The sequence below is a fragment of the Hibiscus syriacus genome, unplaced genomic scaffold (assembly GCF_006381635.1).
Source record: "Hibiscus syriacus cultivar Baekdansim isolate YM2019G1 unplaced genomic scaffold, ASM638163v2 tig00110332_pilon, whole genome shotgun sequence".
Lineage (NCBI taxonomy): Eukaryota > Viridiplantae > Streptophyta > Magnoliopsida > Malvales > Malvaceae > Hibiscus > Hibiscus syriacus.
In genome coordinates, this window is record NW_024062688.1 from 6,767,426 (window position 1) to 6,780,429 (window position 13,004).

General features: G+C 34.2%; 1 protein-coding gene across 3 annotated transcripts; it reads left to right on the top strand.

Annotated features, from left to right (window-relative positions):
- The first annotated feature begins 10,996 nt into the window (after positions 1 to 10,996).
- On the top strand, positions 10,997 to 12,796 carry LOC120119852. Of its 3 annotated transcripts, XM_039139656.1 has the most exons (3): positions 11,015 to 11,074; positions 11,181 to 11,274; positions 11,801 to 12,796. In XM_039139656.1, the coding sequence occupies exon 3, from the start codon at positions 11,818 to 11,820 to the stop codon at positions 12,775 to 12,777; it is 960 nt and encodes a 319-aa protein (XP_038995587.1). In that variant the 5' UTR covers positions 11,015 to 11,074; positions 11,181 to 11,274; positions 11,801 to 11,817; the 3' UTR covers positions 12,778 to 12,796. The 3 variants fall into 3 exon arrangements, with proteins under 3 accessions (XP_038995586.1, XP_038995587.1, XP_038995588.1); XM_039139655.1 differs by lacking the exon at positions 11,181 to 11,274 and having other exon boundaries at positions 10,997 to 11,074; XM_039139657.1 differs by lacking the exons at positions 11,015 to 11,074; positions 11,181 to 11,274 and adding an exon at positions 11,563 to 11,622 and having other exon boundaries at positions 11,770 to 12,796.
- The last annotated feature ends 208 nt before the right edge of the window (positions 12,797 to 13,004 follow it).

Consider the following 13,004-nt stretch of genomic DNA (forward strand, 5'->3'; position numbering starts at 1 on the left):
GTTTTCTAGGTTTTCTGGTTTGGTCCTTTTTTTCTTTGACTCTTAGTACTTTAGGTTCTTTTGTTTTTTCATTGTTATTGTTCTTTTGCATTATCTAACACATTATCTTCCTTGTGTTAGTAGGACTAAAGAGTTTGCATACTTCTTCCTTCTTTGCATTCTCGTTCTCTTCGAGTCTAACCTTTGTTTGGCCTCTTAGAGCTTTTAGGTTTTTCTTATCGCCTTTGCTAGTAATCAAACTCCGATACGAACTGTGAAAGACTACTTGGTAAAGTGAGTTTTAAAGAGTACAAGATCGGCTTACTTGCATCTCGTTGTGTTACTTTCTTGGAGTGACTTGTGAGGTTTCTTGCTTTGTTGAATTTTCTTTCTTTTATTTTTATTTTACTTTAAAATTTTCTTTCGAGTGTTATGATTTCAGGATGTGTGACAATAACAACAAGACACTTACGACTATCTTAGCCGCACTTTCACGACTCACGACTCAAGTTGAAAGATTTGATGAACTTACTAATACCGTGAGAGAACGACAAGAACCACAACTGGATCTACCAAACCAGAATCCAAGACTAAACAATGCTGAACTTTTGGTACCCAGGAGAGAACAACCACGTTTCCAAGCACCCGAACTCTTTGCAAAACCAAAGTTCATGATCCCATCTTTCAAATGAGATAATGATCCGGACAGGTACATCGATTGGGAAGGAAAAGTTGATCTCATATTCGAATATCATGACTACCCCCAAGCTAAACAAGTTCCCCTCATCACCATGCAATTCGAAGGATATGCTCAAACTTGGTGGATGCAAACAAGGAAAAAGGTCCAGAATTTCCAAATTCCAACAATCACTTCTTGGACCGACCTCAAACAAACCATGAAAAAGCGATTCCTACCGACACATTATACACGAGAAGTTAAACTACGACTACACCGACTTCGACAAGGTAGAAGTTCAGTTGAAGACTACTACAAGGAGATGCAGTCCTTACTCAATAGGGCTAACATAACCGAAAAAGAAGAGGTCACCTTGTCAAGATTCGTCGTTAGCTTGAACTCAAACATCACTGATCTTCTTGACCTCCATGGGTACGAAAACCTTGAAGATACACTAAAGAAAGCAATGACAATCGAAGTACAAATCCAAAGGAGATTCCGAGAACATTACCAAAGTACTTCATCCTCTTACCAAGGTAATCCTTCAAATCTTTCCTCGTCTTCTGCTCCATCTTCTCTAAAAAAGCTAAAAGATGACAAACCTGACAAGGAGAAAGAACGACCAGCAAAGAATGACACACTTCCAGCCCCTAAAGATCAAATGATAATTTGTGAGGAGGTAGGGAAAGCAAAAAAAAGAAAAAGCTGAGAAAGAGGCAAAAGAAAAAGAGGTCACTAGTTACAAAAGCCAAAAGAATAATGACCCATGGGAGGTGAGTGAACCTAATTGTGAGAAGAAAAGAGTAACTCAAAATCTATGTGTGAGCACAAAAGAATTGAGAGAGAACCTTCTTTACAAACAACCTTCCATCCTTGTTCGCTTTAGAGAATCAATTGTTTCGATTTCTAACATTAACAAGGATTTGCCTAGTGTGTTTTCATCTTTATTACAGGATTTTCCAGAAGAATTAGGTGATCTACCTGACGGATTACCACTGGAAAAAGGAAAACAACACTAAACCAATCTAATTCAAGATTCCATCATACCTCGTCAAACATACAATCTCGAAGAAACCAAAGAGTTAAATTTGTTACAAAAAGGCTACATCCATGAAAGCCTTAGTCGTAACGTCATCTTAATGATGAAACATGACTTGAACAACTCCACATGCTTTATAGTTCATGCACAGGGAATCCTTGTAAATGATGAGAAAGTAAAAGCAACACGAGACTGGCCCACACCATCTTCTATCGCCAAGAGTTGTCGAATGTGCTAGGTGACCCTCCTGACGGGTTACCACCTGAAAGCCCTAATCATTATGCTATATCAATGAAGAGTCATGATTTACGAGAGTCCAAAGGTAAGTATTTTATTACTCATTTTAATGACATTGTAACATACTTCTTCCCCTTCTTACAAGGTAAGGCTCGTGAAGTTGTCATCCATACTAAACACAACTCCATTAAGTACGTAACATACCGAGGTAAGAAAAACACAGTAGACGATACACTACCACGAAGGTATACTCTTACCTATCAAACTCATACTACTATTCCAAGAATTGAACATATCAAAGATTTATATCACGATAACTCGGATATTTTTGATATTTCTACCCATACTTTTAAAAGTGCTTTTAATGAGCTTTATCTTGTATATGAGTTTCCTTGCCAACTAAACAGGTTCTACAGTCCACAAAGCTCCTCCTGAGAATCATTAATTCATGAACCCCGCTTAGGAGACTTAAGGGATTACTTTAACAAACCAGTTAACATGGTTTTTAAACACTCATTCTCGCCACACACAAATAAAACCATGGAGAAATTATCTGAAATAATCATACATAAAGCTAACAGTGGCCGGTGCCATGTTGAATTTTAACTGAAACATCAGATTACAAGACTTGTATGCAAAAGAGGATTTCAAGACTTCAAGAAATCAGTTCCTACAAAGAATAAACCTCGACTAAAACGCATAAATACACATCACATTGATCCTGGTAAATGTTTCACAAGTTTTTCTTTCAACACATCTAAATCTCTTTCTCTTGGATTTTCATATTCGAGGACGAATCCTTTTGAGGAGTGGGGGAATGATACATGCACCAGAGTCCATAATACATGCTTCTTTGGACAAATGTTTCTACTCGAACCTATTAGAAGAACAAAGTCTCGAAGATTCAAAGCATATCTATTCGATAAGTATAATGTGAATGAATCATTAAACGATTCTAATGTTACTCCCTTTAATGTTTCAGATTCGTGGTCGAATATTTTTGATGAAAGGGAGGATGATACATGCATCACAAGGCTCACATCAAAGGAAGAAATAATAACTCTTCCAAATGATCCATTCGTCCAAGCATTGGAAAAGAAGATCAGAACAGAAGCAGACTTACTACGACTTTTTGAATGGGATCTTGATATTATTTAGTCAATATGTCTTCTGGAGATACGACTTTTTGTCTCTTATCTTTCCAACGGTTCTTGAATCGCATCAATCTGATATCAGGAACTCAAGATATGGTTATTTTATTGAAGACGGTGCATGCAGAAAATCCTATACGGGATTAATACGAGATTTTGTAAATATTACGAATTTTCAATATTTTTATTGATTATTTGTAATATAACTTAATATAGGATGATGCATTATCTTTTAGGATTAGATTTATTATTTTATTAGGAATTAAGGTTGGGTTAAAAGTATTATCTTTAGTTATTATTATTTTATTAGGAATTAAAGTTAAGATATGTTTAGTTTATTATTATTTTATTCATTAGTTATTTAGGACCTTTAGAACTCAGCCCCTATATAAAGGAGGCTTCATTAAACTTTGTAATACAAGATTTCTTTGATCAATAATACAACGAGAGTTCGTTTTTGCAAGTGCTGATTGTCTTGTGCCTTCGAAGCTTCTTCTCCTTGAGTTCTTTCAAGTTCTTGTGAGGGAGATTAATCTTCACACTCCAATTTACCTTTTCATCGCGACTAAGAGGGTTGATTAGAGCCATATTATCGTGTTTGCCTTTTCATTATGAACAGGAGGGCTCGATAGGACATTATCCATCGATTTTCCACATATCCATCCACGTCATCAATCATCTTTACCGTTCACCTTCATAAGGGAGATCTTTTGATTTCTTGGTTATCTTATTTTATTTGCAATTCCTTTATCTTTTCTTTATCTTATTTTAATCTTATTTCTTATCTTGTTTTTAGCACCAAAAAGAAACCCTAAAGAACCCTATCTATTTCAACCACCTTCCGCATTCATCCCTTATTGTTCTTCATCGAGTCTTAGATCTTTTCTAGGTTTGATTCTTCAACAAGAGCAACGTTCATTAACCCGCCACCGCTTCCATATCAAATGGCGATGATGATAAATATGAAGGATAAATGTTCTACGAACCTCCTAATTGCAATTGACTAGGCAAACTCGATAATCGACTCTAACAATCCCTCATAATCGCAATGAAGAGACAATTCGGAGTGTAAATATCTCTTTCAATAAGAACTTGAAAGAACTTAATGATGAAGAATTCTTTGAAGACACAAGACAATCAACACTTGCAAAAATGAACTATCGTTGCATTATTAATCAATGAAATCTGATTTATAATAATGAATAAAACCTCCTTTATACAGGAGAGGGGTTTTAAAAGTCATAAGCAACTAATAAATAAAATAGTAATAAAATAAACATTGTTTAATTATAATCTCTAATAAGATAATAACAAACTAAGAATAATATTTTAACTTGATCTTAATTCCTAATAAAATAACAAATATAATCTTAAAGGATAATGCATCATCCTATATTAAATTTACAAATAATCAATAAAAATATTGAAAGTCTGTAATATTTACAAAATCTCATACTAAATCCGTATAGGAATTTATACATACGTTATCTTCACTAAAATGAGTGTATCTTGAGTTCTCGATATCATATTGATGTTATTCAAGAACTGTTAGAAAGATAAGAGACAATCGGTCATATATTTAGAAGACATGTTAACCAAATAACACCAAGATCCTATTCAAAAGGTCGTCGCAAGGCTACTGCTATTTTGGTATTTTTTTCCAATGCTTGACCATGTGGATCAATTGGAAGTGTTAGTCCATCTTCATTTGATGTGAGTCTTGTGATGCATCTATCATCATGTCCTATTAAATCTTAAGATTTATAAAATAATCTCTGAATTATACTTAAATTCATAATGATCCCAAATTTATATGGTCGGCAGTTAGTGTGTAACACCCCCAGCTCGTATCCTAACCCGGATACGAGTCAGAGATATTACATTGACTTTTAAAACACAACTCATTACAAATAATAGTAAAATACTTGAACTTATATTACGAAAAATACAATTATATACATATGGTAATATAAGTTTATCAAAATATTCAGAGCAAACACAACTTAACTCTTTAATTACATACCAACATCCATTTTCATAACAAAATGACCTACTGATTAAGTTGCTTCTGATTTGATAGTTGCAGGAGTAATGTTGTCCAGTTGCTTAACCTCGATCGTCTACTTTATCAGATCCTACGTGTGAAACACTCACACGCTAAGTCATCGACTTAGTGAGGCAATAATATAATAATAATATCAATAAATATAAAGTAATTGCCAAAATGAGATGGGTTGCAGTAATAAGATGTATGTAAATAATGCAATAACCAAAACCATGTTTCTTACACATATACTTATCAAATTCACATTCATAAGTTCGCCTTAGTAAGTTCATTAGCCCATGGTACCATACAGAGAACCTAAGGTATGTGAGTATTGTGAGGTTGTGCACTATGCTGTCACCACAGCTCATATAATTGCACCTAAGTGCCACGTAGAATTACACCGGAGTGCCGCGTAGAATTGCACCGTAGTGCCATATAATAATGTCCATAAGGACCACATATCATTCCTTAAGAATCATATACATATGCCAAGGATCAAGTATGTGTCTCACCAGACCTCACACATGTTCCAAAGAATACATATATGTCCCGAAGGACCACATATCATTCCTTAAGAATCATATACATATACCAAGGATCAAGTATGTGTCTCACCAGACATCACACATGTTCCAAAGAATACATATATGTCCCGAAGGACCACATATCATTCCTTAAGAATCATATACATATGCCAAGGATCAAGTATGTGTTTCACCAGACCTCACACAAGTTCCAAAGAATACATATATATCCCGAAGGACCACATATCATTCCTTAAGAATCATATACATATACCAAGGATCAAGTATGTGTCTCACCAGACCTCACACATGTTCCAAAGAATACATATATGTTCCGAAGGACCACATATCATTCCTTAAGAATCATATACATATGCCAAGGATCAAGTATGTGTCTCACCAGACTTCACACATGTTCCAAAGAATACATATATGTCCCGAAGGACCACATAGACCCTCTACCCTTGGCATGCCAACTATACCTATAGTTCTCATTTACATAACATGGGCTTTCACAATTTATCTAATTCATATCACGTAGACATATTATTTCCATACCTTTATCATATAACTCATATAACTTTTCTTTCATATTCATGTCCCATAATGCATATGGTATGGATTCATGTCATATATCATCATATGAACTACGATCATGTATCAAAATATTGAATCTAGACTTATCACAAGTCTAGAACTGAATAAAATACATATTCATGCTATGCATATGCACTCACCTAGATTTCTTTGTTTTTCCCTCGATTGATCCTACTTGTCGATGGTTTCGGAACTCGATTAGGCTCAATATCTACATAAGCAAAATTTTCAAGATGATTATCAGATGCCTAAGTCTTGAAATTAACCTCTAATAGCCTACCAATTTAAGGAATTGATAGTTTAGTCTCTCTTCTTTCTTTTCTTTTCTTTTTTTATTATGGGGGAATCGGTTCCCCTCTGGGGGTATTGATTCCCCTCTAGCGTTCTGGAAATTCATATTCGTTTGAGGGGGTATCGATTCCCCTTGAATGGGTATCGATTCCCCTAGCCCAGAAATCCTATTTTGAGCTCGAAATTCACTTCATTTCAGTTTAAACCTTCATATTTTACTTCCTTTAATATTCCTAACTTCCATACACATATTTAAACTCATTTCTATTCCATAATCACTTCTTTAAACCCAAAATTCCATCATTTACATGGCATTCAAGAATCACACTAAATTTTCAAGGTGTTCTAATTCCAATTCTAACACTTCATATCCCTTAATTAACTTGATGACAAGTCAAATCTCACTTCCAATTCTTATTATGAACTCTAATATAAGATTTCACTTTTCTACTTCCTTTCTTTAATTCTTCATATACTTCTCCTCTTGAGGTTTTAAAACAATTTAAACTTCCTTTAAGCTTAACTATTGCATAATGGTCATGAATCAACCATAAATTCATCAAGAAATTCACTAACAAGAAAATCTTACCTTAGCTTGGGTCTCACGTATGAAGAAGAAGAAAGAAGAAGATGACTCTGGAAGCTTGTTTTAATTTCCTACTTTTCCACGTGCTTAATATAATACTAACCCCAAAATTATATTGCTATAAAAAGACCATTTTGTCCTTCTAATCTTCATTCTTTATAATTCAATCCTACACAAAATAACTCAAATAAGTCATTGAACTCTTCCATCATTCTACTTAAATCACCAAATGCTGAAACTTTACAAATTAATCACTAACGGCATGGAGGATGTTACATAGTGGGTGGGCAGATGTGGTCTCAAACCCATCACTTACCCACTATCCACGACGAGTATCACTTTTTACATCCACATTCGCTTACTACCCACTAAACGTATACCTATCTCCGCCCCAATTGGACCAAATGTGATGCGAAATTCACTATATGAGTTTGTCATCCTAATTCCATGAGATAAATTCATCCATTATTTTTTCCTTCAAATTGTATATTATAAGGTGAGAAAGGGTAAAAATTTTCATATAATGTATTAGGAAGAATAATATCTTAAATAGGGTGTTGGAGATTTTTTTTTACCTAGGGCGTTTGTTACTATATAAGAAGATACGAAAAGCACATAGTGTATTTGGAAAGACGCACGAAAGAAACGACGTCTTTGGAAAAGACATATGGAAGACACACATCTTCTTCATTGTTATATATAATTTGATGAGTTGTAAAATTCAGAAGTCGTTAAATTGTTTAGATATCTTTTAGAGGTCGTTAGATAATTGAGACGTTTTAAAAAAAACGTGTGTTCCTACTTTTTTTTATATTATAGCAAATACCTTAATTGGGAAATACATATTCCATCATCCCATGATTCGATTTTTTTTCCTTTTACTGCATTATCTAGAGAATTTTGCTGGAGAAAAAGAACTAAGGACATGACAATTAAAGCATGCTGGGGAGGAACTTTTTGCGACAATGGTAATGTAGGTCCTTAAAAGTCTAAACATTAATTCAATTAAATCTTTATTTTTAATTTTAGGGTAATCTATGGCAAATATCGCTCATCTTTAAGCTCGGGCTTGAAAATGTCATCGACGTTTCAATTTTGCTAATTTTAGCACGAATGTTTATGTTTCACTGCAATTTTTCCACTCCGCCGTTAATCCGTTAACGGGATGATGACATGACATCTTTTTTCCGTGACGGAAATGACATGGCACCCTTATTAAAACGATGTTGTTTTGGCACTACCGTTTTGATGCTCAAAAAGCTCAAAACGATGTCGTTTTGTTGATGAAAAATATGTTTTTCATGGGATTCGAACTGTAGACCTTTAGAATCCAAATCTAAATACCTAACCACCAAGCTAACTTAAGAACTTAGTATACCCTTAACAAAACTATTACAAATGGCATCGCTACCACCGTCACCCTCGTTATCTTCTCTTAAGAACTTCACTTTGATTACACTGATATAAAAGATCCATCCATGTTCCTGTTTTGGCCAAGTCTTTTCTAACTACCTGGTATAAAGTATGAGGTAGCGGCAATGGGAGCACATGCCAATAAACTCTTTGTTGAATCTCTTTAATGGTATTTTTCAAGTTCTGAAGAGGATGAATATTCGTTTTAACGAATGACATGTCGGGGGAACCAAAATAGTACGAACAAACCTCGATGAGAACTTCGTTAATGCAGTCGAAGAGCAGTTTCTTGTCATGACAAAGTTGGTTGGGTAAGTATTCTACCTCATCAAGCAACAGAGGGTCGAGAAACTGGTCCGAAGAAAGCGACCTAAAGTAGAGTTCATCCCAGTCGAAACTCGAGGCTTGCAACACATCCTTTATGTGCTCAAATATTGATTCCTTATCATGCATGCAAGTTTTAAAACTACCACTGTGATTTGCTGATGAACCATGTTCTTCGAATCAAATTCTTAGCGATTGTATGGATGTTTCACTTGAAGATCAGTGCAAAAATCGACATTATCCGGATTGTATCACAACAAAGTTAAATACAAATGCATAACATGAAAAAGGAAAAATAAAAGGATTTCTCATGTCTACCAAAAATAGATCTGAAGCTAGCGGGGCTGATAACATCATCTGCGAATATCGGCTCAAGAACAGATATGGGACTCGGCCTCTCATATATATAACTAACACTCTGTACACCTTCGACTTTTTGGTGACCGGTGAATTCGTTGGAGAATTTGATATCGGCGCATGAAGCCTCTATTGATTTCTTTGTAGTCGGTGGTGATATCAGTGTAACCAAAGTGAAGTTCTTAAGAGAAGATAATGAGGAAGATAATGAGGGTGACGGTGGTAGCGATGCCATTTATAATAGTTTTGTTAAGGTTATACCAAGTTCTTAAGTTAGCTCGGTGGTTGGGTATTTAGATTTAGATTTTAAAGGTCTACGGTTCGAATCTCATGAAAAACATATTTTTCATCAACAAAACGACGTCGTTTTGATGAGGATGCCATGTCATTGTCCCGTTAACGGATTAACGGCGGAGTGGCAAAATTGCAGTGAAACATAAACGTCCGTGTTAAAATTGGCTAAATTGAAACGTCGATAGCATTTTCGAGCCCGAGCTTAAAGATGAGTGATATTTGACATAGATTACCCTTAATTTTAATTTTATTAAATTTTTGTAATTTTAAAATATAATTTCCGATAGCCACACAGATATCTCATGTTTTCATTTTAATTATTTTTCCTATATCATTTTGTATCTTAGATTTCCAGTCATTTTTTAGTAACAACCAAGTGCTAGGATTCAGTCACTTCAGCCAATATTATTTCATGCTTGCTTGCGTTTGCTAAACACTTCAATAAAAGTTAAACTTTTAAAATATCAAATGAGGCTTAATCTTTTTAAACCTGGTTAAATAAAGTGTAACATTTCACTGTCGAAAAATAATCTTATGTTTTCAAATAAACTCAAATAAGGTCTAATGTTTTTAAATTTGATTAAATAATCATTAATTTAATTAAATATAATGACGTGATATATATAGTTTTTGCATATTAATAAATTTAAATCTTAACGTTTTATCACTTTTGTCACATTAGCACTCAACCTTCAAATTTCAGTCGATTTGTTATTTTTTTTTGATAAATTAATAATTTAACTGTTAAAATTTTAATAATATTGATGTGATAATTTGTGTGGTAATCCATGTATACTACATTACTTCATTTGATAATTTGTTAGAAAATACTTGATATATTAAAATTGTAATAAATTTTATGGTTTTTGAAGTACATATAGATCGTGAAACGAATTATCATATTACCAACGAATTATCATATTATCAACGAAGTTGGTTCAAGTAACAAGCAGTTTGAATCCGTTTAAACATGTCTCAAGTTTGAGTCATTGTAAATGCATAAATCTCTTCTAAGATATTCACCCACCAAAATCAGGTGTGTGACCCGGGCTAACTTTAAATTGATAATTTAATCGATGAACTTAATAAAACTACGTGCTATAATGGAAAAATAATTTTATAATTTTCAATAATTGTGGAACTTAACAAAACAATATTTAATAAATAAAGATTATTTGTGTAGTTTATTCATTAAATAAATACTATTTATATCTTATTAAATTTATCCTTAAATTTTTTAAAAATAAAAGATTTTAAATTATGATTATGATTATAATTATATTAAATATTTTAAAAATTATTTTTTTATTAAATATTTCTAACATATACTTTTTTTCATATTTTTATCAGTAATAAATTTTAAAAATTAATAAATTAAAATTAAAAATCTAGCTAAAAATTAATAAGTGACGGGAAAATATATATTTTATCTTTTATATTAATATAATATTGGACCAAATTAAGAATGTATGACCTAAATTGCTTTGCCATTTGGTTCATTTACCTCCTGCATTTCAAGCACTCCACAAAGCTTGGCGCGATCTTCTATTTCGCAAAAGGTAAGCTCTCCCTCCCCCAAATCTTTCCGTTTGTTTCCTGAGAAAATGAAGGAAATCAATTCTTATTCTTTCTGCAACCATATTCTCCTGGGTTCTGCATCAATAGGAAAAGATACCAAGTATTAAAACATGAGGTTAAAGGGCGGTCTAGATGGGAAGAGTTTGAAGAATTGCTTTCAAATTCAGTAGCTCTGTTGGAATTATACTTAGTAACAAAATGACTCTTATCTGATCATTTCATTATTTTTTCTAGTTTTTTAAGCTCTCCGTTGAATAATTCTGAAAATTTTGTGTATTTTATTTACCGTCGAAAGTTGCTGGTATTAATTTTCCATATAAAATGGGTTCGGGATAAAACTTCCCTAGTTTAAAAGATGCAGGTTTATGCCTTTACTCAAGTCCTTTCATTATGAACTATGATCGAAAATTTTCTGCAATAAGTTTTTAACTATTGTCAAATAAATTGATAACCATTTATGGACGCTCCTGTTTATCAATGTATTTATAGAATTTGAAAGGTATTTATGTGATTGTGTCTTCTGAACTACGTGGTACTAGAATCTATTGAGTGATCTCGGTGATTAAAGGGACCTCTTGAGATCTTAGGTTCGAACAGTTGTGTCTGCATAGTGTTGTAAATGATTAAAAAAATTATGATCAGATACTAACTTATAATCATCCCATGTTATTAAAAGAAAATACTAACGAAGTTAACCCTTTTGCTAGACAAGTGGAAGGCTGATATGAAGTTTAAGGCATTTTTGACCGAGCATGGAGTGGGCCTCTTAGAAAAGAGGTTTCTACCTGCCTTAGACAAAATGGGCAAGATATGCCACTTATTTCTTACCCGAGACCATGCTATCTTTCTTCACAACCTTCTAAACGGCGATGGGGTTCAGTGCATTGCACAGTTTCGCAAGCAAGCTCTCTTTGATGACTATCGCATCTCGAGTCAGAACGAGGACCGCATTGCTTTTGCGATTGATGTATCCCTTTTGCTTCGTGCTGTTCGGAGTAGTGTAAGCATTTGTACTGAATTTGGTAACGGACCTACTGCCAACCGTCTCCAAATTAAGTTGGTCAAGAAGTTGCCCCTCAATTGTACTCAGCCGATGCCTTTTCTTACCTTTGAAACCAAGGGTTATAAGTCTGCTGTCGTTCAGGATGTACCAATATCGAAACCTTTGTCTAGGGCTGAAGTGCTTGAGCTTCAAACTGCACTTGATCTGGCACAAGATCTACCCCCGACTCTGGTTCAAGTTCCAGACTTGAGTCATTTACAGAACTTTGTGGAACGGATGAAGCATGTTGGGGATTTGTTGAATGTCTCTATAAGCAAGTATGGAGATCTACATGTGCAAATCTCAACGACTTTGATCACGCTCGGTGCCGAGTTTCGTAAATTGTTGGTTATTGGAGAACAAGCTGAAGCTCCTTCTGATGATAGGAATCTGAGTGCTCAGACTCGGTCAGAGAGGGCAATTTCGAGGGGAGACGCACAGCGTGTTCAAGTGAGTGTAAAGCACTTTTCTAGGAGCCTCCAGTGTCACCTGGCAAAGCCGGACTGTACTTTTTACGGGATTGCATTGCAGGGCTCTTGTCTGACCGTGATATTTCAGTTCTTCATTCCTGGTACGCATCAAACTGATAAATCAATCAGTCTACATTGTAGGCTTCCTGTGCTTGACCCAGGGTCAAATTGAAACTTAATCAATTTGCCATAACTGGCTGCTTTACTACTTTGAATTGATCGTATATTTAACGTTTTTTTTAAACTCAAAACTAGTCATTTTCAAGTACAACTTATTCCATTGAACCATTATATATCTCAGAGAACTTCTTAGTCATATGAAACATATGTTACAATAACAAAGCACTTTTAGAATTGGTAGAATATTTCAAGTAGCAAAAAATGGTTTTAGCATTTGTC

Excerpts from the sequence above, each read along its gene's own strand:
- LOC120119852 (XM_039139655.1), top strand. The coding sequence starts at position 11,818 with ATGAAGTTTAAGGCATTTTTGACCGAGCATGGAGTGGGCCTCTTAGAA.